Source organism: Metarhizium album (genome assembly GCF_000804445.1).
Source record: "Metarhizium album ARSEF 1941 chromosome Unknown scaffold_1, whole genome shotgun sequence".
Taxonomy (NCBI): Eukaryota; Fungi; Ascomycota; class Sordariomycetes; order Hypocreales; family Clavicipitaceae; genus Metarhizium; species Metarhizium album.
The window spans coordinates 422,114-444,087 of NW_024467575.1; the positions used below are offsets into that span (position 1 = coordinate 422,114).

Below are 21,974 nucleotides of genomic sequence, written 5' to 3' on the forward strand. Positions count from 1 at the left end.
ATAGGCACGAGTTTCTTAGGCTTAAGCTCGCAAACATAGATGACATGCGGACAGAACCAGAACTAGAGCACAGAGAAAAGCGGGATTCGTTGCAGCTCTGACATCAAGCGCCATCTTTCTTATGAAGATCATTGATTTTTCTTGGAAGGGCGCGGTGAAACGATGTACATGTGAAACTCGCCATCGGGACAGACATTTGTGGCATCGGAATTCATTTAGAGGTTCTCCATGTTGTCATAGAAAAGAAAAACAAGGTATTCTGGTCTTTATGTCGTGCGCGTCGTTCGGGCAGAGATAGTTGCCACGAGAGAATTTCAGGTTGAAGCGGCGTGAAAAGGGCAAGTTAACATTTCGAGACGCTCATGTGTCTAATAAAAGAGGAATATCATTGTGACATAGTGGGTCGCGCGCGTAGTTAGGTGTCGGGAATGATATCGAAGTCGTAATGGCCGGTCTCGATTCTATGCTGCTCGACTGAGGCTCCCTGGCCGAGGAAGGTACATCCTACCCTCAAACACCTGTGCAAAATGCTGCCTTCTTCCGGATCCGCAATTTCTGTCATTCTCGTATGTCCTGTAACTTCAGCATGCTTCCTAGCTGCTGGCTGCCCATGGCCAACCCATCCACAGCCGTCCTCATTGCACTCTAAGACCAGTCCACCTGTGTCCGTGTAGTAGTGATTTTCATTTAGTTTGTTGACTAGTATTTTTGCCTTTACCAGCACCTCTGAATCATCGGTGGGCCAGATCGACCTGTCCATTTCTGGAGGCAACGAAGCCACATTGTGAGGAAAATCAGAGTAGCTAAAGGCAACACGGTCATAATGAATGCCAGAATAAACCAAAATGCATCGATCCTGCTTTCCCTCGCCGAAGGTCATGAGATTTTGTCCCTGTGGGTGCCTTCGATAAGTATTTCATTGTAGACAGCCCGACACCTAAAGATAGTGCGGGGAGATGGTAGTCGACGTACCTGAACATCAAAAGTACATATTTGAATGTCAAAAATCGTAGACAATATACTGAGCTCAATTCCCCCTCCCCACCGATCAGGATCCTTGATGCCGTGGCAGTAGTCAGTGGGCGAGCAACCGAGAATTGCTTCAGTATAGACGTCAGGATGCTCCGTGATACACTCAGCCATCATCTGACGGAGTTTCTCTGCGGGAATTTGTTTCAGTAGAGCTCCACCAAACGCTGTAAAGAGACAGCTATTATCACTTGGCATGACACGAAGAACTGAATGCAGTCAATATAGGATCCAAGGCGGGCGTCATGATGGGGCCAAAAACGCACGCAAGCTGCCTTCCCTCTCTGGCCATGGTATTACTACATCACCGGAGCTCGTATTAGCGATGATGGCTGTTCCGGCGTGTTTTCCATCATCCGAACGGTGCGGAGCATAACCGGAGCTTGCCAAATCTACCTTAGACTGGATCGGAACGATTGTAAGTGTTTCGCCGTGGAGCCTGAAGTCTCTGGCTACGAGATCTTTGTGTTCTAGCTTGATGGTTTTCATTCCGTTTGGAGGACCATACTTGATTGAAAAGTTTTCAATTCGTGTCTCTGCCTTGAGTGCATCGAAAACCATCTGAATTGTGGCGCCATCATCAATTTCGAGAATGCCTGTCCCTGAAGGGCTTTTATATCTTGTCCTCATTTTGGAAACGGCAGGAGGGAAAATAGAAACAGTCCCACCACCTTGAGAGCGGTTGTTATCCGAAAGAGATCAACCTATCTTGCAAGACTTCGGCAAAACGCTCGTGGACAGAAGAAACAAAAAAAACCAGTAATGTATTGGATTCATGTAGGATGAGATGTCGCGCCCAGTCGTGCGTCGTATTGTTGTTAATAGGACAACAGAATACCTTTGCACCTCAGACAGTTAGTTCCCTTAGGATGGATGATGAGTCAGCGTCTCTTTCCGGTACGCCCCACGCATCTGGGGCGCGTTCCCTCCACTACTTTCCACAATTCACCAACCCAACTGCCGCGGCGCAAACATTTGTGAGTGACCACCTCTGATCGTTTCACGACCTAAGAGCCGCGCGGTCGCACCTGGCCGCGCCGTCAATTCCTCCTGAACGAAGATGTCGCCTACACGTGGTCTCACTCCGGATGATGCGACCGGATCCATCGAGGTCAGGGAAGTCGAACGAGATGTCGAGATGAAGGACAGCTCCAGTACAGGACATACGGATGCAGAAGGTGACGCTACTGAAGACGGGGACCAGAACACGTTCCAGATTATCCAGCAGCTGGCGGTGCATCTGTCTACTGTTGAGGAAGAGTAAGCTAGGAAACGCACAAGTTCCATGTTCACAGTTAAGGTGTTTTTCTAATGCGATTTTAGTGGTGAAGAACTTGCAGCAGGCTTTCAACGCATTCCTAACCGTCGCGCTCTCCCCGATTACTTCGAAGTAATCACTGAGCCAATTGCCTTCAGCACAATTCGAGTAGGTTTGATGCCGCCTGAGCAACCAATTTGCCTCGGACTTGGGGTGCTAATACTATCTATCTACAGAGTAAAATTCAAAAGAAGCAGTACTTCGCATTTGCAGATTTCGTCAAAGACGTTGCACAGATCTGCCACAATGCTCAAGTATACAATCGTCCATCAGCGCCAATATTCGGTGCTGCGGTTCGCCTTAAAGAAATCTTCCAAGAACAGCTCCAACAGCTGGTCACAAAGGGAGATATATTACCTGATGATGCGAAATTACCCGATCTAGGTGAGCTCCCTCCTGTCGAAGACTCGCCGTCACCTCTGTCCGAGGAGGAAGAAGAGGAGGATGATGAGGATGAGTCTGAAGACGATGAGGAAGAGTCCGAAGACGACGACGAGAGACTACAGAAGCGACGCAGAGCACGTAATCGTGGACGACGATCCTTTGTCAAATCCAAGGAACACGAAGATGAGAGAGAGGATGACGCATATAAAAAGAGAGGTAGGCCGCCTATGGTACAAACGCCAACGGAAGCACGGATATCTTCAATTCTACGAGGTCTCAGGAAATTCAAGGATGGTGAAGGGAATCTTCTTGTAACGCCTTTCGAAAAGCTGCCGGACAAAACAACCATGGCTGATTACTATCAGAGTATTAGCAACCCCGTTGCGCTGGATAACATCAAGAGGAAAGCAAAGCGAAAAAAGTATCAAAATGTGGATGACCTTCTACTGGACATTGAATTGATGTTCGAAAATGCGAAGGTCTACAATGAAGATGATAGTCAGGTGTACCTTGCCGCCATGGAGTTGCAGACACAAGCGCGTATTCTTGCGGAGCAGGAAAAAGCAAAACCAGACGATGATTTCAGGGATGAGGATGGCAAGCTTCCCCTTTCTGAAATACAGCACAACGGGCAAACTTGGAAAGTCGGTGGGTTCATTCGATTTCCCTGCAGTTGCAGACCAAATGATCTAGACTAACCAAGCCCTACCATAGGTGACTGGGTTCATATTCGGAATCCGAACGATCTTGCTAAGCCAATCGTTGCCCAAATATTTCGGACCTGGCAAGACCGTGCCGGCCAGAAGTGGATTAATGCATGCTGGTATTACCGCCCTGAGCAGACTGTTCATCGCTATGAAAAACACTTTTTTGAGCATGAGGTTGTGAAAACGGGTCAGTATCGAGATCACCAAATAAGCGAACTTCTGGACCGGTGTTTTGTTATGTTCGTAACCCGCTTTAATAAAGGTCGCCCTAGGGGACTCCCTTTTGACAAGGACGTCTATGTGTGCGAATCGCGCTACAACGAAGAGAAGTTTCGTTTCAATAAAATAAAGACGTGGGCTAGTTGTGTGCCGGATGAAATCCGAGACAAGGACTATGAGATGGACTTGTTTGAAGTGCCGCGGCGCATGAAAAAGGTGCCGAGTCCCATCAAGCATCTTCTCCGGGAGGATGCGAAAGATACCGACGATCTCCCTCGGCCAACTTGGGGAAGCCCTAATGCTCCGCCCATCGTTGGTGCTGTTCACCGACGCCCCCTTGAAGCAAATGTAAGTTGATAGTGCAACATGTCATAGCGCGGTTCTTTTGTGCTTGGCTGGAGGAATAAATGAGTACTCTTGCGTCGATGCCGCGACTTTTTTGAAATTTTCGGCATGATGCGAAAACTATGAGCTGAGACCCATCGTTGCTAAGCTACTCTTGCTAGGAATCTCCTCCACCCGAGCCGACACCCCCTCCGCCTCTTATGTCAACTACAAGGCATATTTCATCTGAATCCGCTGCGCGTCCCTCAGCAGCGTCCGTGACGCCTGAACTGTCTACAGACCCTACCGTGAGACTGCCGCAAGCTGCCGGCCGAGTTCTATCCCCAAATCAAGTTAATCAGTACGGCGTGCAAGCTACAGGTCATTTTCAGCCGGTAACACCTGCCAGTGGTGGCCATGTGATGCAGCAGACGCCAGTGCCCATCCCCCAACCACCGCAGGCCACAGCAACTCCTCAGATGTCGATTCGGCCAATGCAATATCAACAGCAGCAGCAACATCAATCAAGCTATGCACACCAATTTGGGCCTCAGTACTCTTCATCACCAGCAGCATTTACTCACCATCCGCCTGTGGCTAACCAAGCTGCGCTGCATTTTAATCAACAACTCCAACACGGGCGAATAGCATTCAATGCATCGACTGGCACCAGTGGCAATCCCACTAACGTTTACAACCCTCCACGACCGCCGGAGGTATACACATTACCGGACAACATAAACGAGGCTCTCCATCCTCAAGTTCGGCAAGGCTTCCAACATGATAGTGCCGGTCGCGTCTTGTTTTTTGTCGGTCCGCCTTTAGGCCGCGCGCATGAGCGACTGTCCCCACAGAGCGTCGGACTTGGACACAGCCTTAGGTACAGTGCGGGACGTGAGAATTGGTTAGCAGAACGCGAGAAGAAGAGGCAGAAGCGCGATGACTCCCAGACGGTTAGATCTGAAAATCTGGTCACAACCGGTAAATTAGCTCCACCAGAAACAAGTGTCCCTGCTCAGGCGGCAGATGCCATCAATCAGTGGTTCCGAAAGTTCAACCAGCAGAGCCTCGAGTGGAAACTAGACGCGGGATTAGAAGACTGGAGGGACAAGTACAGGATAGAATGAAACAGCATGATCTGCTTTACAGGCACATCATACATCAGGGTCCGGCTCGCGGCTTGAATTTTGGCATGTTGGTACATGGAGTCTACAGCCATGTTTTTTGTACCGTAGGATCAGATGCGAGAAGGAGTTGAAGTACTAGTATTCGGAACAATTGTCCTAGTCGATACTTGCCGCCCCGGCCCCCATGTTGTTCGACGCGACTAAAGAAATGGTATAGATTGATATGCATGTCATTGTGTTGGTGCATTGACAGTGGTAGGTGGAACAAGATTGATGACATTTTGCTGCTTCCCTACTCGGAATAATTGCCTACTCGGAGCCGAGATGGAATTAAGAGCAAAAAGGTCCTAGACGACATCCCAGCTAAATTTGCTATCCTTTCCCACAAGTAAGTGGCTGATAGATATATCAAGAAAACCCATCCGAAAGAAAATTCCGTATTACACAGCACCTGTAAGTGCTGGAGAGGCGGCAGGAAGGCCTGACTGATATCGAGTCCATTCCCGTGACATTGTGCGCATGCGACCCTTAGTCGCTGTTGTCAGCACAACTTGGGTGCGCGTTACGGAAGCCTCACCGAGGCAGACAATCTCTCCTGCAACAGTTGCCCCGGCAGCACGTATTAGCCCTGTTTCGGGAATTTCAATTTTCATCTACAATCATCTTGTCCTCTTGTGCCGTTCCTTTCATTTTGGGTCTCTAGAGAGCTCCGTCATAACCCATTCGTATATAGCCCACTGTACTGCATTGACAACGAAGGCACGAACGCTACAGACAGTTAAGCCGCGGAAGAATATAGGCAGCCCTCCTTCCCTGACCATAAGTCGGGCAATATCTAATGAGCCAAGCCGTTTTATCGCATGGGGACTCTTCGCAACAGGGCTGTGTATGATTGGAGGCGCATCGGGATGTAGCATCGATTGCTGAGTCTGGACTCGGGTCTTGATCGAATCCAGTGGGAATACACTTGCCCAGGTGACGATGCCGGCAAGTCCGCCGCATAGCAGGATCTTAGGCGCTGCCTGGTCCTGCATGGTAGAAGGCCAATGCCTATTAGCTAGTTCATAGGACCAAAAATAGAAGCCATATCCTATACTGTCTCTGAGTGCCGTAATAACACCGCCCAGGTAGAAACCGCGAAGCCCCTTCTTTTCCAATATGTTCTGTGCAATACACCAGCTGCTCTCAGATGATGCTGACATCTGCGCCCGACATTTCACAACCTCTGTTGGAGCACTCACTACCCATGTAGCAAGCCCTCCTAGAGCTCCTGCAAGCCATATCGCGCAGAGGCTCTTGTCTGGACCTGAACCAATGGCTTTTTGGAGGGCAGCCTCGGAACGATTGTAGGACAAGAAGAGCAGGGCATTTAGAGCGCCATATCCAAGAACAGGGGCCGCCGTCCCCGTCACCAGAGCTGATGTACCATGGAACTTCGTGCCAGTGACGGCAGCATTACCGGCTTGTAGCCGAACCTTGACCATATCGAGTGGATTGCCGACCAGGATGCCGGCTGCTCCGCTGAGGTAACCAGCCCAAAAGTCGGCAGCCATCGAAATTTGGCGGGCACAGTGAGTAATTCGGACAATAATCAATTCAGCCGATGGAGCATCATCTACAGCTGATAATCGAAGACTGCAGCTTAGTTTGTAATTTTATCACTGTGGATCTCAGGGCTCGCGGCTGAAGAGTTCAATGTTGCAAGTTGGTTATCCGGGCGACTTCGGAGAGAGTGAATGATGCTAGCGGCACGGAGATGGCAATGTGCGGCTGCCGCTGGCAAGATCGATAGCAAGATGTATACGGAGGAGTATATTGCAGCTGGGATTTTCTCTGCGGTGTGACTTTGATAAAAATCCATAGAGGTAAAATAGAAACTCGAAATTTGACACTTTTCTCAAACTCTGCCTTGAGTATTTAGTGTTCGAGGTGGTAGAAAGTGTCCAAGTCTCTGGAGGGATTTATTTGAGCCGAGGCTATATGTACTAGTTAGTTACTACCTTGCTACATGCATAAACCCCCACCCTCCAACCGTACCACCAGACTGATCTCGAAGCTGAGGCAGAAACGCATCACCGCTTTTTTTTTGTAAATTGCGAGACGATCACACATCTGAATGCATCAAGTTGCCAACGTAATCTATCTCCTCTTCCCTGTAATACGGCGTATTGTCACTGATGACCACTAGCATCGACACATTTTTTCTGCCGATTTTCTGAATGGGACTCCTTGAAACACAAGGTTTTAACCCCATGGCCACCCACCCGACTCCCCTCCCAACCGTTCAGCGGTTAAGTCCCTTATGTGTCCGCATCCTCGGAGGAAATCCTGGTAAATTCACACTCCAGGGGACGAATACGTATCTACTCGGGTGTGGGCCCCGTCGTATTCTCATCGACACGGGAGAAGGCCGACCAGCTTGGATAGCTTCTCTACAGTCGACCCTGTCACAAGAGAAGGCGACAGTAGATACGGTTCTCATATCTCATTGGCACCACGATCACGCTGGTGGCATTGCTGATGTCCTTGCGGCAGCTCCAGAAGCGGCCGTTTACAAGCATGATCCCGTACCGGGGCAAAGGGAAATTGTAGACGGCCAAAAATTCCACGTTGATGGCGTCAACTTAACTGCCGTTCACACACCAGGTCATACCAAGGATCACATGGTATTTGTAATGGCGGAGGAGGACGCTATGTTCACAGCCGACAATGTGCTCGGGCAAGGCACCACTGTGTTCGAGGATATGTCGGATTATCTGCGCAGCCTTCACCAAATGCGGAACTTGTTCTCCGGAAGGGCATATCCCGGCCATGGTCCGGTTGTGGAGGACGGGCCAGGTAAAATTACAGACTATATTGAGCACCGGCAACAAAGAGTGAACCAGGTTCTGCATACCATGCGGGGAGGTAATGATGGGGTAGATGGCAGTGCTACGACATGGTCTGCCAAGGATCTTGTTGAGGTCATCTACAGAGATGTTCCTGATGCACTCCATCCAGTAGCATGTCATGGTATTTCGCAAATTCTTGAAAAGCTCACCAGCGACGGCATAGTTGTTAAACACGACCTAGACCTGTGGCAGTTGAAGCGAGAAGCGTAAGCATTTTGTCAAGTTTCAGTTGAGTTTACGGACGACCCGTGGCATTTCCAATACCCGTTTTGGAATGCATGACGCCGACTGGGACTCATTCATCGCTAGAGGTTGTCGACTCTGCCGATGCGGTACATGTACAATGGTTCATATTGCTAGCACCGGGTGGATGTATATATCAATGTCGTTGTTTTTTTTTTTCCTTTTTCGACACCTTTACTTCGATAGGGGGCACTTGTGGTAGCACCCTTGGGACGTGTTTTGTAACTGTGGTCCGTCTCCCATTTCGACGTACATAGGTACGGTTGAGGGTCAAATCGCTTAACCGCGCTGGCAGAAAGGGCCGCGCCTGCAATGACGAGTGAGAAGGGGCCATGACTCACGAACGCGATACCTGGTCTTTGTTGGATACGCAAGCATTTCCATGGCTAGCGAAGTGGACTTTTGGGAATCAACGTGCGTTGACTCATACCCGTGATATTCGCTGTAGGTCTTTATTAGCCAACACAAGCTTGCCGGTGTAGCCGCGGAATGGCCGGGATTCGGCATGCACGTGGCTATCTAAGGCCTTGATGCAATGGCACGATGGCGCTGGTGACCTACATGCGTCTGACTTCCCGCTATTCGAGCTAGACTAACTCCAAGAGTAGATAAATTGAGACACGCAGCGACCCAGTGCTCCAGGCTATAGAAAAGATACTCCGTACCGTTGGCTTGTTTTAGAATCCCACGGGTAGACGGACAATGTTGGCCCGCGGCGTTGAATGGCTTCAGTGCCAGGCGCCATCGATTTACGTAAGTGACTGCCATCAAGTCCGCAAATGCATGATTAGATGTGGTCAGGTGTTGCCACAGCAGGTGGCAGAAACCTGGCCGCTGGAAGTTCTGTCGCACAGCATATAAAGGGTACTAACACACATAAAATATGTGGCGTGGGCCACGTCCATTTTTTAGTGTGACAAGTTCCACCACAAGTTCCTAAACCCACGCAAGACTTGGTAGGTACGGAGTACCTCGCAGCTGACCGCAGGTTCCATTGCGACAGGATCCAAGCTCGGAAGCTTCGGAGGAAGCCCATGCAATCTTTTCTTTTTTTCGTCTCGCGCTGCTTGCTAAGCGACGCATGACGAATGATGAATTTGGGCCTCGTTCCTGCAACCTGGGACCCAAGCCCTGTCATCAATGACGTTGTTTTGCTGGCGTATAAGGTGCAAGGCCACCATACCCAAACCACACCAGTGATCATCCCCGCCAACTCATTCGTAACAATTTGTATTGATGTTGTGAACTGTCATCATCTGGAATTTCTCACCGCGCTCGTACATCAACGCTACTTAACAAAGCTCGGATCTCGGCCTTGCTCATCGCTTCTGCAGCTGGATATTGTCCTGCATTGGTTTTATTCGCCTGTTTCACTCTCCCGGAGGTTGGCGGCCGCGGCCGAGTAAACTACTCAGATGTATATTTTGCGAAACATCCACGCGAAATTTGCACGACGGCCTGGCCACTGTGCCGAGTTTGTTGCCGGTGTTGCGTTCAACGATTCCTCGAATATATCACATATATCCCGACTCTTGAAAAATTAAAAGTCTAGCTAGGGGACGAAGTGGTAAGTCTCAGAATACGCTTCTGAGCCCGTAGCTCATGGTATACTGCGCTTGAGCATGAGAATGTCGCCAGAGTGAAGCGGACATAAGAGGCACTCACTCAGATGATGATAAATCGACAATAGCACTAATAGCGCTCTATCAGCAGCCAAGCAGCATCAAAGCATAAGCGTAAAAATGTCACCACTCCCGGCCTCGTATCTTACCTACACGGGTCATCTTGCGGCCAATATGTTTCTGCTTATCGGAATAGTTCATGCCCACGAGGAAATGAAACCCGAACACGATGGGAATCACACCATGGCGGGGCATGAATCTGACTATCCTCCAACATACTTTGGAATTTCCGATCACAGGGGACTTATTTATGGTCACATATCATTAATGGTAATAGCTTGGGTTTTCGTTTTGCCGATTGGTGAGTAAATCTGTGACAAGGCTCTTTCACCTCTGGAGTCTGCCTGCACTCAAGGCTCCAAGGAACAAACGAATGGACTTGCTGATTCTCGTATATCACCCAGCCGTGATGCTATCAATCGCGCGTTCTAGGATAACCTTGGTGGTGCAATTTGCCTTTCTCGCCGTCAATGCCCTGGGCGTCTTCTTGAGCGCCCTGTACAACAATCGAACCCAAGACTTGTACCCAAACAATTCTCATCACAAAATTGGTTGGATTATTACGGCTTTTGTTTCTGCGCAAGTCTTGATACGTTTGATGTGGCGACAAGCGGGTGGTATGGCGAGACGAACAGGTCGCAGCTCTGAGGGTGGACGCGGTCCCGTCTTCCACATGAATGACTGCTGGCAACGCGTACCAATGCAGTACCAGGATGGAGGAAGTCGGCCATCAAACGATAGTGGCCAAGGGACGGAACCTGGAACAGAGTCCCTTCGGAGTGACTCGCTTTCTACGTTGGACATGGAAGACATGCCACTAAATGACCAACGAAAGAACTTTGACGGCACCGAGGCCGAACCAGACTTCCGTGAATCCGCAGAGTTGACATTCTTGTCGCCAGACCCGATGCTGACAAAAACCAAGGGTGTCATCTCGTCCCGGATGTGGGTATATTCTGACTTCGTGTACAAAGTTATAGATCGGATAATTCTACCATTTGGGTTTATCGCGCTGACTACAGGTATCGTAACCTTTGGGCGCTTTTTTGTAAGTACACCTCCGGGTTGGCGACCACCCTGGCCTTAGGAGAGGCTACAATCTAATGCACCCTGCGTAACACAGGAAGGAAAGGCGATATTCAGCGGCTTAGCACACTGGATCAAAGGGGGAGTGTTCTTTTGGCTTGGGCTACTTTCTTTGGGCCGCTGGACGGGCAGTTTCGCTGATATGGGTTGGGCGTGGAATATCAGACCCTTTAATCTTAACGAGAAGCCTTGGTTTGCATCGGCTGAATTCATTGAGAGTGCCTTGATTTTTTTTTACGGATCTACAAACATTTTCTTGGAGCATCTGGGAAGCTGGGGCGGCGGATGGAGTTCCCAAGATCTGGAGCATTTGGCAATTACCGTGCTCTTCCTAGGAGGAGGAATTGTAAGTCCGACATGAAGTTTTTTTGTTCTGGCAGCCGATGGTGGCGCCACGGGCAAGGACGGCTTCGACTTGCACCTGACATTTCTGCAAGGGATTATACTTCCCTTGAGGCCGTGTGACTAACAATACGGTAGTGCGGGATGCTTATCGAGTCGTCCACCATCAGGAGTCTCCTCAATACGACTGCGTCAGGCACAGCCCCGGAAGGCAAGTCAGACGAAGAAGTAATGAAGAGATGGGAATCCCCTGATACATACCAATTCTCTCTCAACCCCATACCGGCACTTGTCATTCTGCTACTTGGTATCATGATGAGCTCTCATCACCAAGAAACAGAGATATCGACAATGGTACATAAACAGTGGGGTGACTTGTTATTAGGGGCATCGTTTGCTAGGGTATTAACCTACTTTCTTTTGTTTCTCCGACCGCCCAAGTCTGTCCTGCCATCTCGCCCACCCACGGAGCTATTGACATCCTTTGGCCTCATTGCTGGTGGCATTATCTTCATGGCCAGTGTAAGTGAATGATGCTGATGGTGAGAAAAGTTGCAAGTAATCAAAAGCTGACCATTTGGGTTCAGAGCTCGGACACTATCGAAGGCATGATTCACTATCACTTGGATGCCATGTTCATGTATACAATCACAATGGGATTGGTGGGATTGTTAATGGCATGGGAGATTTTCGTACTAGCCCTTAAAGGTTGGGCAACACGTAGAGAGCAGCGTACGGGTCTGCAGAGTTTGCAGCAAGGGACATCTTGTGCGTGATGGTCTACGAGATCTACGGACCTAAAGCGTTGCTGCGATGTACGAAGCAGCCAATATCTCTGGGCAGCCAATGTCTCTGGGCAGCCAATGTCTCTGGGCATCATTGAGTACGACCCAGACAAATTACTAGGATGGATTTCGGACTCGCGTCGGGCTAGTGTCATTCTGGGTCTCGGGTGTTATTGGCGCTGACTTTGTAAAATGTTATTATGATACCCGTTTGGAACTGGATGTCATCTTCGTGATGGTTTATAATTTATGAACAGCGTAGTATGAATTCGAATTTGCAGGGAGGAATCTCTTATTGTAGTATGGAAAGAATGAATGCATAAAATGATGCTTCATGGTCAGTATTGCCAGTATTTGAAAGGTGCGATTCGAATTCCCAGCAAAAATCTAGTCTCGCGCCAAACTATATCACCCGGTGTTCCCGCACTAACTCCTTTATTTTAACACTACACTGGTGTGACTCAGTCTGAGTGACTGACAGCTGGTCTAAAATACACCGATAAACAAATCTGCATTTTGAAGTTCGTAAGTAGATAGACGAAGCGTCCCGACGAACTAAGACAACAGAATTATTGCAGCTGGGCTGATATGAAAAAGAGAGACCACTTGACAATGGCTGTTAGCTGTGGCAGGCGGATGAATTTGAAAAGACGAGAGCGTCAGTAGCGTGAGGTTTGCTCGGGAAGGTTTCCCTGTGTCGCAACGCTCTGTCCCTCAGCCAGAAACAGCGAAGGACCTTGTCTGAGGGCATGAATCAGGAAAGGCACTGATTCGGGCTTGAAATCTTCTGCAGCTCTCAATCTGTCAATGTCGTCGGACAATTCGCGTGTGAGCTGTTGTAAAAAATAAGCCGAGAATTTTGATCCGTCCTGCCTGTGTCGTTCCTGGCCTGACATCGTGGTTCAATCCTAATTTGGAACTACCGTGCTGTAAAACGAACAGCACCGAGCCTATTGATTGGACTTGTCCGAAATGGGGTTACATTGGTTGGATGTTGCCTCTGTCCAATACGGCGAAAGTGAAGTTGGGAAAGTCGCCAAACCGAAGAAGACAACGTAGCTAGCTGTGATATGACGACGATTAGATTTTCTGTGTCTATGCTCGGAACCAATGCAATGACGGTCTGCAACGATGTACAGAACGCGTTGCAACTAGGCGATGGACATGCTCAGAGACTGACATTGTAACCATCTACCTCAAGTACCCAGTAACACCAGTAATCATCGGCATTAATTGATCGGTTTAGTGTTGGGACTGGGAGGAAGCTTGAATGCAAAAATTTTGAATCTGTGGGTCGGGACACGTGCTTTTGCATGCATGGTTCCGACACTGGCTAGTCTGATCATCAATGATTAATGCCACTACCTAGTGTGATATGTACTGAAAAACTGCTGAAACCTCACCCAAGCCATGCTCCTGTCTCAAAAGCAGATCTTGAATCGACTGCAGACACCTATTCACAAAATGGTTCCAGGTGCTTGTGTCTCCGTACAGGATTGCTGGAGCCTTGACGTGTTGCTTACCGTCTGGCTTGCATCTTTTGCATTTAAACGTGTCATGCGTATCGCTCGTGGTGTTTGGCCGATACTGAAACAGCTCTCGCAAGCTGTCGAGGGAGAAGTGTCTTTCAACGTCTTCCGCCGAGTCGACAACACAGGACGATAAACTTTGCTTGTGTGATTGACGTTGAAAGATCTTCTCTTCGATCGTACCAGTTGCAATAAAACGATAAACGAAGCAGTCCTTTTTCTGGCCATCACGCCAGACTCGGGCCAACGCTTGTTGGTCGGCGGCAGGGTTCCAATCGGGATCAAAGAGTACCAGGCGGTTTGCTCCTATCAAGTTGATACCGCAACCGCCCGCCTTACTGCTAAGCAGGAATACGAATTCGTCGCCATTCGGGTCATTGAAGCGATCCACGAGTCTCTGGCGCTTGTTCACATTCATCGTGCCATCTAACCGTAGACACCCATACTGACGAGACCGGCACAGGCGCTCGAACAGATCTAATGTCGATGTATAGTTGCTGATCAGCACAATTTTGTCGTTGGTATCTAGTCGTATCCGAGCCAGCATCCGGTCTAATACCATCATCTTCCCCGAGTACTCAGGCCTGACGTCACGGTCTCGACCACGGGCCTCTTTCGGCACGTAATCAGAAGGAAAACAGCTTTCAGAACCAGGCAGGTCGTCATTCAAATTTAGCAAATCCGGATGATTGCATAGTTTCTTCAAGATATTGATGGCTTTCAATGGTTGACTCCCTTTCCCTCTGAGCAAAGCCTGGATATCGGGGCTCGTGATGAAGTAATTATACAGGCTCTGTTGAAATGGAGAGACGCTGCAAAACACCACGTGTTCGTACTTGACAGGTAAATACTTCGACAGTATATCGTTGGTCCTGCGGATGAGGAATTTGTTCACTATTCCGAGAAGCTCTGATGTGCATTTGTCTCCACGCTGGCGATCTGATTCGGAAGCATCGGCGTCCCGCCCACGAAGAATCGGGATTTCGAAGCGTTTTCTGAACTCTAAACGCGATCCCAGCAAATCTGGGTTAGCAAAGCTTGTAAGGGAAAAGTACTCTGTCAGATCATTTTGAATCGGCGTTCCCGTGAGAATGACCCTTCGAGAAACGTCGAGGCTATTCAGAGCATTGAAAGTATTACTGTCGCTATTCTTGAGTCGATGACCCTCATCACAAAAGAGCAAACCGATTTTGGTGTGCTTAAGCTCTTCCACATTGAGTCTGAGGGTTTCGTATGACACAATAATAACTGGCCTGGTGACTGACCGACCAGATGCAATGGCCCATTGTCGGAGCTGTCTTGTTAATTCCTCTTTCGAAGCTTTTCCGTCAATAGCAAATGGCGTGATAGCATTAGCGCCAAGCCATTTGGTCAGCTCATTCGCCCAATTTTTGACCAAACTTGCTGGACAAACCACAATTGCTTTCTGTATTGTCGGTTTTCCTGCTTCGGGCGACTGTTTAAGTAGAGTCCACATAAGGGTTATGCATTGAAGTGTTTTCCCTAATCCCATTTCATCAGCCATGATGCAGCCGTTCGCCTTCTCTTCAATCATTCCAGTGACACAACGATACATGAACTTGACGCCTTCAACTTGATGTGGTCGAAGAATCTTCGCGAGCTTTGGATCTAGCACAACAGGTACTTTCCATTCTTGGTTGGTCACCTTTTTTCTGATGCCTAGAATTTCCGCCAAGCTTTTATGGACTAGTGGAGCGTCCAATTGCGGCCTCTGAGTGTCTTCCGTTGTATTCTGCTGCTCGGACTCCCGAATGTTATCAGACTTTCCATCAACCGTTGGGTCATATAACACGATTGCGAACTCGCCACTCGGATCGTGCAGCGGCTTCGGAGATACCACAGCCCCTTGTCTTAAGCCCAAGGTGGGAGGCGGTCGGTTTGGGTTGTATGAAGGAGTATTCTTATCCTTGAGGGGCACAGAAAATGCCTTGCGAAAAACTAGGTGCTTCTCTTTCGCTCTGTAAACGGGGTATTTATTGACATCCCGCGTTGCAAGCGCTAAACGATCATTGTTGGTGTACGATTTGTCTTCAGATGAATCACCATCTGTGCCTGAATAATCAATCCTTCTTCGTTTACGTGATGATCTGTCTGATAAGGAAGTCCTAGGAGAAGCTGTGCCGGGGCACTTGAATGGTTTGTATAGCTTGCCAAGAGCACTCGGAGTGGGAGTGTAACGCGTTGGCCGCAATTTTTGGTCTGTCTGACCAGAGGGGATGGATGTTCTATACGATAGTTTTAGTTTTAAAAACCGTCCTTGGTTTTTCAACCTAAGCAGAGGGCAATTGCTTACGTCGGCGCCATTTCCGGGTGATGTGCTTCATGGGTTTCGAACGGAAATTATGTGCAGCGAGCCAGAGCAGGATTGATTGTGTGCGACCGCGTTCGACGCGTTGGCCTAAATCGCGACAGCACGTGACTATCATCCGTAGTCTGCATTGTCCGCCTACCTCACCCTGCGCCGGGCACAAGAAGCTCAACAGCTAGATTGGGCATCCGGTCACGTAATGTGCACACGATTCTCTCTTTTGTAGTTTATTTCAAGGCTTTTACGTATCATCTACCTGATATCTAGCTTCGGCGCCCCCGCTATCGTGTGACAGTTATGAGCCCGGCAAGTTTCCATCTACTGCAAGATGCGTGTAGTTTTTGTGAGCGGTGGTGTCTCCGGCGTGGGAAAAAAACCCTTCGGCCTTCGCGTCACCGCCCGAAAACTTGACCCATATCTCAATACTGATCCTGGATTATTGAATCCTCTAGAGCATGGAGAATCTTTTGTCCTTGCGGACGGTGAGGAGACAAATCTCGACGTCGGCGACCTTGAAAGGCCTCGGCATTCCGCTCAGCAACGAGAGTAACATGACCACCGGCAAAATTTACAAGCTTGTTCTGGATAAAGAAGGACGAGGCGACCACTCAGGAAAGACGGTCGAGGTTGTTCCTCACATCACAGATGCAATGCAAGAATGGATCGGAAGGGTTGTCAAAATTCCTGTGGACGATTCGGGGGAGGAGCCTGATGTCTGTATTACGTATTGAATTGGGCGGTACTGTCAGAGACATTAAATCTGCCCCCTTCATCTGGGTCTTGGTGCAACTTAGACACAGACTTAGTCGAGGAATTTTTTTCAGCATTGCAGTATTATATGTACCCATTCTTAACAGGGAGGTGAGGGCTGATCCCTGACATGGTTGCCTGTTGCTGTGAGTAGGAATTAGATGACGCTGAAATTCAGAAAATCGCTCAAAGCTGTCAAGCCGATTACGAACAAGTCTTTAGCGTTCGAGATATAGAGACTATCTACCAAGTGCCTCTGCTTCTCAAGCAGGAGAGTCTATTGAAGCAGCTACAAAAAGGCCTAGCTCTGAAGGGGACTCCTTTGCTAGCAGCTAGAGTCTAGAAGGAGTAAGCCCTATAGGATATCTAGACTAAAAGATATTACCTGCTGCCTGTTACTATTGCCCCAGCTAGAAAGTATATAACTCTTAATAACATATGCCTTAGCATGCATGGACAAACACTTAGCTATACAGTGTGGCCGTAAGCGAACCTTATTTCAGTTGATTTTGAGCACCTTTGGCACGACAACATGCAACAGAAGGAACCCACTAAGTACTATAATGCCCGGACGGCTCTTTGCGAAGCTGAAGGAATTATATAGTTCCTGGCGGTCTCGGCTCAACAGGAGTAGGAGACATGATTGTAACCACAAAGTGGACTCGAAAGCGCAGAGTTCCCTTTATTGGATCTGCATCAGTCTACAGGTTTGTAGTTATGGAGTACGCCCCCAATATTTTGGGGTGAAGAGATGCGACGTCTGAAGAATTTCTGCCTATGCAGAGCACTGGGTAGTTATTTTCATGCCGGAAGGGTCCAAGGAGCAAATGGGCGGCACTATGAGACTCAGCACTGAACGTCCCACTTGAATGGAGCAAGCTTCGCGCCATTTACAGTGGCGCAGCGCAGCACTGGCTTACCCCCTGTCGCTGCGTCGGCTGGTTATCGGCTGGTTGTCTAACTTATATCGATTGCAGGTAAGCCAAAGTTTCCGTTGGTTCATTATAAGCAACCCTCCTGTGACATTCCATTCCCTTGGCAAGCTACCCCCTCGGTTTGAAGGCCTAGGAGGCAAACGTTTTCGGAAATAAGGAAATTTGGAGGTGAACAAAGATTATTTTGGTGAATTAAGTTATCAGCTCTGGTTTCTTTCAACACGTCGGCGTTCGGTGCACTCTTTGTTCGACCTGATCTCCAGAACTTCGCCATAAATTCGCTGCTTCGGGCCAGGACCAAAGAGCTGATGCTCTTGTTCTTTGGTGAGATGATTTCCCAACTAAGCGACCTGGTTTTGGGGCTAACAAGTCTTCCCCGAGATTGACATTGGAAAACTCGTCTCTCGGAGCCTGAGCCTTGTCACGACAATTTACCACCCGACTACACACCACGAACGACCGCTCGGAACAACTCTAGTGCAGGACTACTGCCACTGCAATCTGCCCTCTTTTCCTCGGCCAGCCCTCCTAAAAAGTGTTACATAAACATTGTATTCACCATGTCCACGCGTCCTACGACACCGGCCTCTCCGAAGAATGCCAAAGTCAAGTCACCTGTTCCGGGCATACCGATGTTTGGGTGTGGTATGGAAATTTCTGAATATTAAATATGCAACCATTGGGTAGCATCTCCTAACAGGAATTAGAGCACGTCCAGCGCCTACTGTCACAGGGTCAAGAAGTCATGAATAGCTCCATTGCGCATTACAAAATGATCCTCCGTGGTATCTTCGACTCGACCCCGATTGTCCCTCAAACATCAACGAACCAAGAAGGTCGACCGATTACATCATTAACGTCGAACTATCTGTGTCTCCAATGCCCAACTACTGTCACTGAAGAAGACCGTCTTAGACATGGAACAAGGAAATCTCACCGGTTCTGTACGTTTGAAGCCAAAGAATTACGGCGACTTGATTTACTGACTTGGTATTAGATGTGGACTCACGAAGCGGATCTCTATATTGCCAGATATGTGATGATCTCGTGTGGGACCCGACTTTAGAGGAACTTCGCGTGCGTAAGATTGGGACAGGTTCATTCTCAGGTCAGTCTTTCCAAGTTCCTAGTCACTAATCCACTTTAGTGAGATACTGACCTTAATATATCATAAAGGACGGAAGAGAAAGCACGATGAGCTTTTTACTGATTCTATTAAGGACGACCCCAGGTATATTAGTTCTAATACAACAACAGCGTCCTGTCGAGCCAATGGCCTTCGGGGCATTTACAACGCAGGTGCCACCTGTTACCAAAATGTCGTTCTTCAGAGCTTTTTACATAACCCTCTGTTGCGAAACTTCTATCTCAGTGACGGACATCAGAGCAATGACTGCACTGTTTCACACTGTTTAAGTTGCGCCATGGATGACATGTTTCAAGACTTTTATGCTCTGGAAAATACAAACGGTTATACGGCCGCCAACATATTATCAGGCTTCTGGATTTCGGAGAAAAAGGCATTCGAGAATCTTGTCACTACCAGAGAGCAGGATGCACATGAATTTTTTCAGTTTCTGGCAGAGGAACTGCATGAGCGAAATGGTGACGGAAAGAGACCAGAGATTGGTTCCGAGCATAGCTGCAACTGTATCATTCATCAAACATTCTATGGTAAGATGCAGACGACAACTAATTGCCAGAACTGCAAAGGCAGCACAAACACAGTACAGTCGTTTTTGGATCTCAGTTTGGGTCTAGACACTTTGATGCGGCGAAAGACCAAGAAAACTGGGCAGAGAGTACCAGTTTTGACATTAAATGATTGTCTAGACGAGGAATATGTAAAATTCGACAGATGCGAGTATAGGTGCCACAGCTGCTCATCCACTCAACAAGCAAAGAGATTTACAAGCATCAAACGACTACCGAACGTCCTGTCGGTGCAGCTAAAGGTAAAGATTTTGTTCTAGGATTCAATGTGTAGTTGATAGCTAATGCGCCTTCTAGCGTTTTGAATACAAGCAAGGCAGACATGATCGAGCCGCATCCAAGATCGACCATGCGGTCCAGTTTCCGTTGCAACTTAACATGCTGCCTTATACGAATAGAGTTCGCGGTCGGGACAACCGTGAGAGTCTGGAGCTGGAGAGATCATGCATGTATGATCTCTTGAGTGTCATAGTGCATGTCGGAGAAATCGAGACTGGCCATTATGTATCGTACTGTCGCGTCGGGGATCAGGTAAGATCAGCAATCTGTTAATTCATTGCGAAGCGCTTAAAGCTAATGGGTCTGCCATCTCATAGTGGTTCAAATTCAACGATCACAAGGTGGAATTGGCCACAATTTCCGAAGTATTGGGGGCCCAAGCCTATCTGCTGTTTTATATCATCCGCTCTTTAGCCTAAGAGCTATGCAAATCACTGTGAATTTTGGCTTATAGACGGCGGGGGCAACGCTTGTATGAAGCTTAACTTGAGAAAACTTGAATAATCCACCCTCGGCAGATTTCTGGAGGCTTCAAGATTAAATATCCTATTGATACGCGCAAGCCTATCATGTGCAGATAAGACATGTGCAAGGTCCGATGACGTCTAGAAGTGGCATTTTTGATATCAACAAGCCCAAATTACTCATCTCGTTTGATTCCCTTTCCCGAACAAAGAATAGATGCAGAGAGCAGATTGAGATTCCAGAGTGATATTAGACGACATATGGCGTGTGAAGGAGTTCAGGGTTTCCAAACCCAGGATGAACATTCGAAATTTGCATAACAATAGAATTCGTTGCTCAGCCTGGCGTGTCTTGGCTCATAAGTTGTGGAGAGTACGCCGAGAGGTCGGTAAATCCGGGCCACCAGGTCCTTCATTCGTTCTCCAGTGCAAACAATGACCCTCGGTTTTGGGGAGCCAGATTCGTGAGCCTTCAGAAGCCACCGGACAGTAAGAGCAGCTGTATTGGGCAACGTATAAGATTAGAAGAGGGAAAGACGCCGCATTGCTTTCAAGAATCAATACGCACTTTTTGTCTGGCAATCGTCGCTGAGGAATGGTGGGTCACATATAATGCAGTCTAGACTTCCCTTCAACTCGCCTGCCTGATATGTCAGTTTGCCAGTTACAAATAAGCGTGCATACGTCTCTAAGGAAGCAAACCTGAGTCTTGAAACACATCTCAAGAGTCAGGTATTAACAAGGAGTTGAAGTTAAATCAGTGATTAATGGCTTTTTCAACTTACCGGGAAGTTGTAGAGGCTTTTGGAAGTCGTAGTGGACAAATTCGGAAAACACCGCAAAACGGCGATCGTGTTCCAGGAGAAGGATCTTGGGACGAACATACGACGGAAGTTTGCACTGCTCAAATGAATATCTACAGCCGGGGCAAGGACTTGTGACCAGAGAAGAATACTCACTACTAGATTGCGAAGCGCTATAAACACGCTTGGTGCTGATACAACTCCAATACATGTTTTCGGGCTTGACGCTCCCAGTAGTTCATTGGCCAATACTAGAGCTGTTTCATCGGAGTACTATTGCTCAATGTCGATTAAAACTCAAGAGTTAGTCAAGCTTCCAAATCGTAGGTATATAACAAGCATTATCGGATTTGGCCAGTTCGGCCCCAAGTACGGTTTGAGCGGCAAGTAATGAGGCCACTGACGACAAGCATACCCAAAATTGTGATTCATTCCAGTCTTCTGCAAAGGCCGCCATAGAAATTTGTGTGCCCTCTTCAGCCTGGGCTTTGGATTCTTCGAATTTAGACTGATGAGCATCTCTTTCGGCGTTGAACTCGACCAAAGCTGCAAGAGCGTGGGCAGAGAGAGTCCTGAACCAAGTAAATTCCGTTAACACGTTGGCCACGGATGTCCAAGAGATGAAAGGCTCACTCACAGTGGCTCATCGTCGCTATCTTCCATCATGAGGGTCGGTTAGGATCAATGTAGTCGCAAGCACGCCTTATCTCGCTGGCAATATTGGGGCAAAGCAACGACAATGTAGGCAACTAACTATAGCCCATCCAGATTTATCAGGCTTCACGTTGGGAATTCGCGCAAAGTGTCTGGTTGTTTTGGCTCCCCTATTTTGTGGGGGCGATACATGCACCAGAGCCAGAACTCCATCCAATCTGGAACTCGGGCGATCCATAAGGGTCGGTTCTTCTGCACGCGTTGGACGTTACTGTACTGCTGGTCACTCATCGTAATGGCGTCTGAAATCAAGAAGATAAGCCATCGCCTTTGGTGCAATGTACATAAGCTTCGCAGGCGATTGTGGTGCCAACAGTCTTT

At 48.3% G+C, this 21,974-nt stretch overlaps 7 protein-coding genes across 7 annotated transcripts; 4 read left to right on the top strand and 3 right to left on the bottom strand.

Annotated features, from left to right (window-relative positions):
• Positions 1-645: 645 nt before the first annotated feature.
• On the bottom strand, positions 646-1,659 carry MAM_00124 (Ovarian tumor, otubain; the record flags this gene model as incomplete). The annotated part of the gene is made up of 4 exons (XM_040818924.1): positions 646-660; positions 719-892; positions 973-1,238; positions 1,296-1,659. The coding sequence occupies 4 exons, from the start codon at positions 1,657-1,659 to the stop codon at positions 646-648; spliced, it is 819 nt and encodes a 272-aa protein (XP_040682188.1).
• A 430-nt stretch (positions 1,660-2,089) lies between these two features.
• Positions 2,090-5,108, top strand: MAM_00125 (RSC complex subunit RSC1; the record flags this gene model as incomplete). The annotated part of the gene is made up of 5 exons (XM_040818925.1): positions 2,090-2,289; positions 2,353-2,455; positions 2,524-3,379; positions 3,446-4,005; positions 4,164-5,108. The coding sequence occupies 5 exons, from the start codon at positions 2,090-2,092 to the stop codon at positions 5,106-5,108; spliced, it is 2,664 nt and encodes an 887-aa protein (XP_040682189.1).
• A 686-nt stretch (positions 5,109-5,794) lies between these two features.
• MAM_00126 (Mitochondrial carrier protein) lies at positions 5,795-6,661 on the bottom strand (the record flags this gene model as incomplete). The annotated part of the gene is made up of 1 exon (XM_040818926.1): positions 5,795-6,661. One exon carries the CDS (start codon positions 6,659-6,661, stop codon positions 5,795-5,797), a length of 867 nt encoding a protein of 288 aa, XP_040682190.1.
• Positions 6,662-7,360: 699 nt separating this feature from the next.
• Positions 7,361-8,209, top strand: MAM_00127 (Beta-lactamase-like protein; the record flags this gene model as incomplete). Its single annotated transcript, XM_040818927.1, has 1 exon — positions 7,361-8,209. One exon carries the CDS (start codon positions 7,361-7,363, stop codon positions 8,207-8,209), a length of 849 nt encoding a protein of 282 aa, XP_040682191.1.
• A 2,124-nt stretch (positions 8,210-10,333) lies between these two features.
• Positions 10,334-12,128, top strand: MAM_00128 (uncharacterized protein; the record flags this gene model as incomplete). Its single annotated transcript, XM_040818928.1, has 4 exons — positions 10,334-10,972; positions 11,048-11,356; positions 11,491-11,874; positions 11,940-12,128. The coding sequence occupies 4 exons, from the start codon at positions 10,334-10,336 to the stop codon at positions 12,126-12,128; spliced, it is 1,521 nt and encodes a 506-aa protein (XP_040682192.1).
• A 1,374-nt stretch (positions 12,129-13,502) lies between these two features.
• MAM_00129 (recombinational repair protein) lies at positions 13,503-15,991 on the bottom strand (the record flags this gene model as incomplete). Its single annotated transcript, XM_040818929.1, has 2 exons — positions 13,503-15,912; positions 15,981-15,991. The coding sequence occupies 2 exons, from the start codon at positions 15,989-15,991 to the stop codon at positions 13,503-13,505; spliced, it is 2,421 nt and encodes an 806-aa protein (XP_040682193.1).
• Positions 15,992-18,240: 2,249 nt separating this feature from the next.
• Positions 18,241-20,091, top strand: MAM_00130 (Peptidase C19, ubiquitin carboxyl-terminal hydrolase 2; the record flags this gene model as incomplete). The annotated part of the gene is made up of 6 exons (XM_040818930.1): positions 18,241-18,325; positions 18,388-18,624; positions 18,678-18,788; positions 18,857-19,635; positions 19,691-19,924; positions 19,990-20,091. 6 exons carry the CDS (start codon positions 18,241-18,243, stop codon positions 20,089-20,091), a joined length of 1,548 nt encoding a protein of 515 aa, XP_040682194.1.
• Between the last annotated feature and the right edge of the window lie 1,883 nt (positions 20,092-21,974).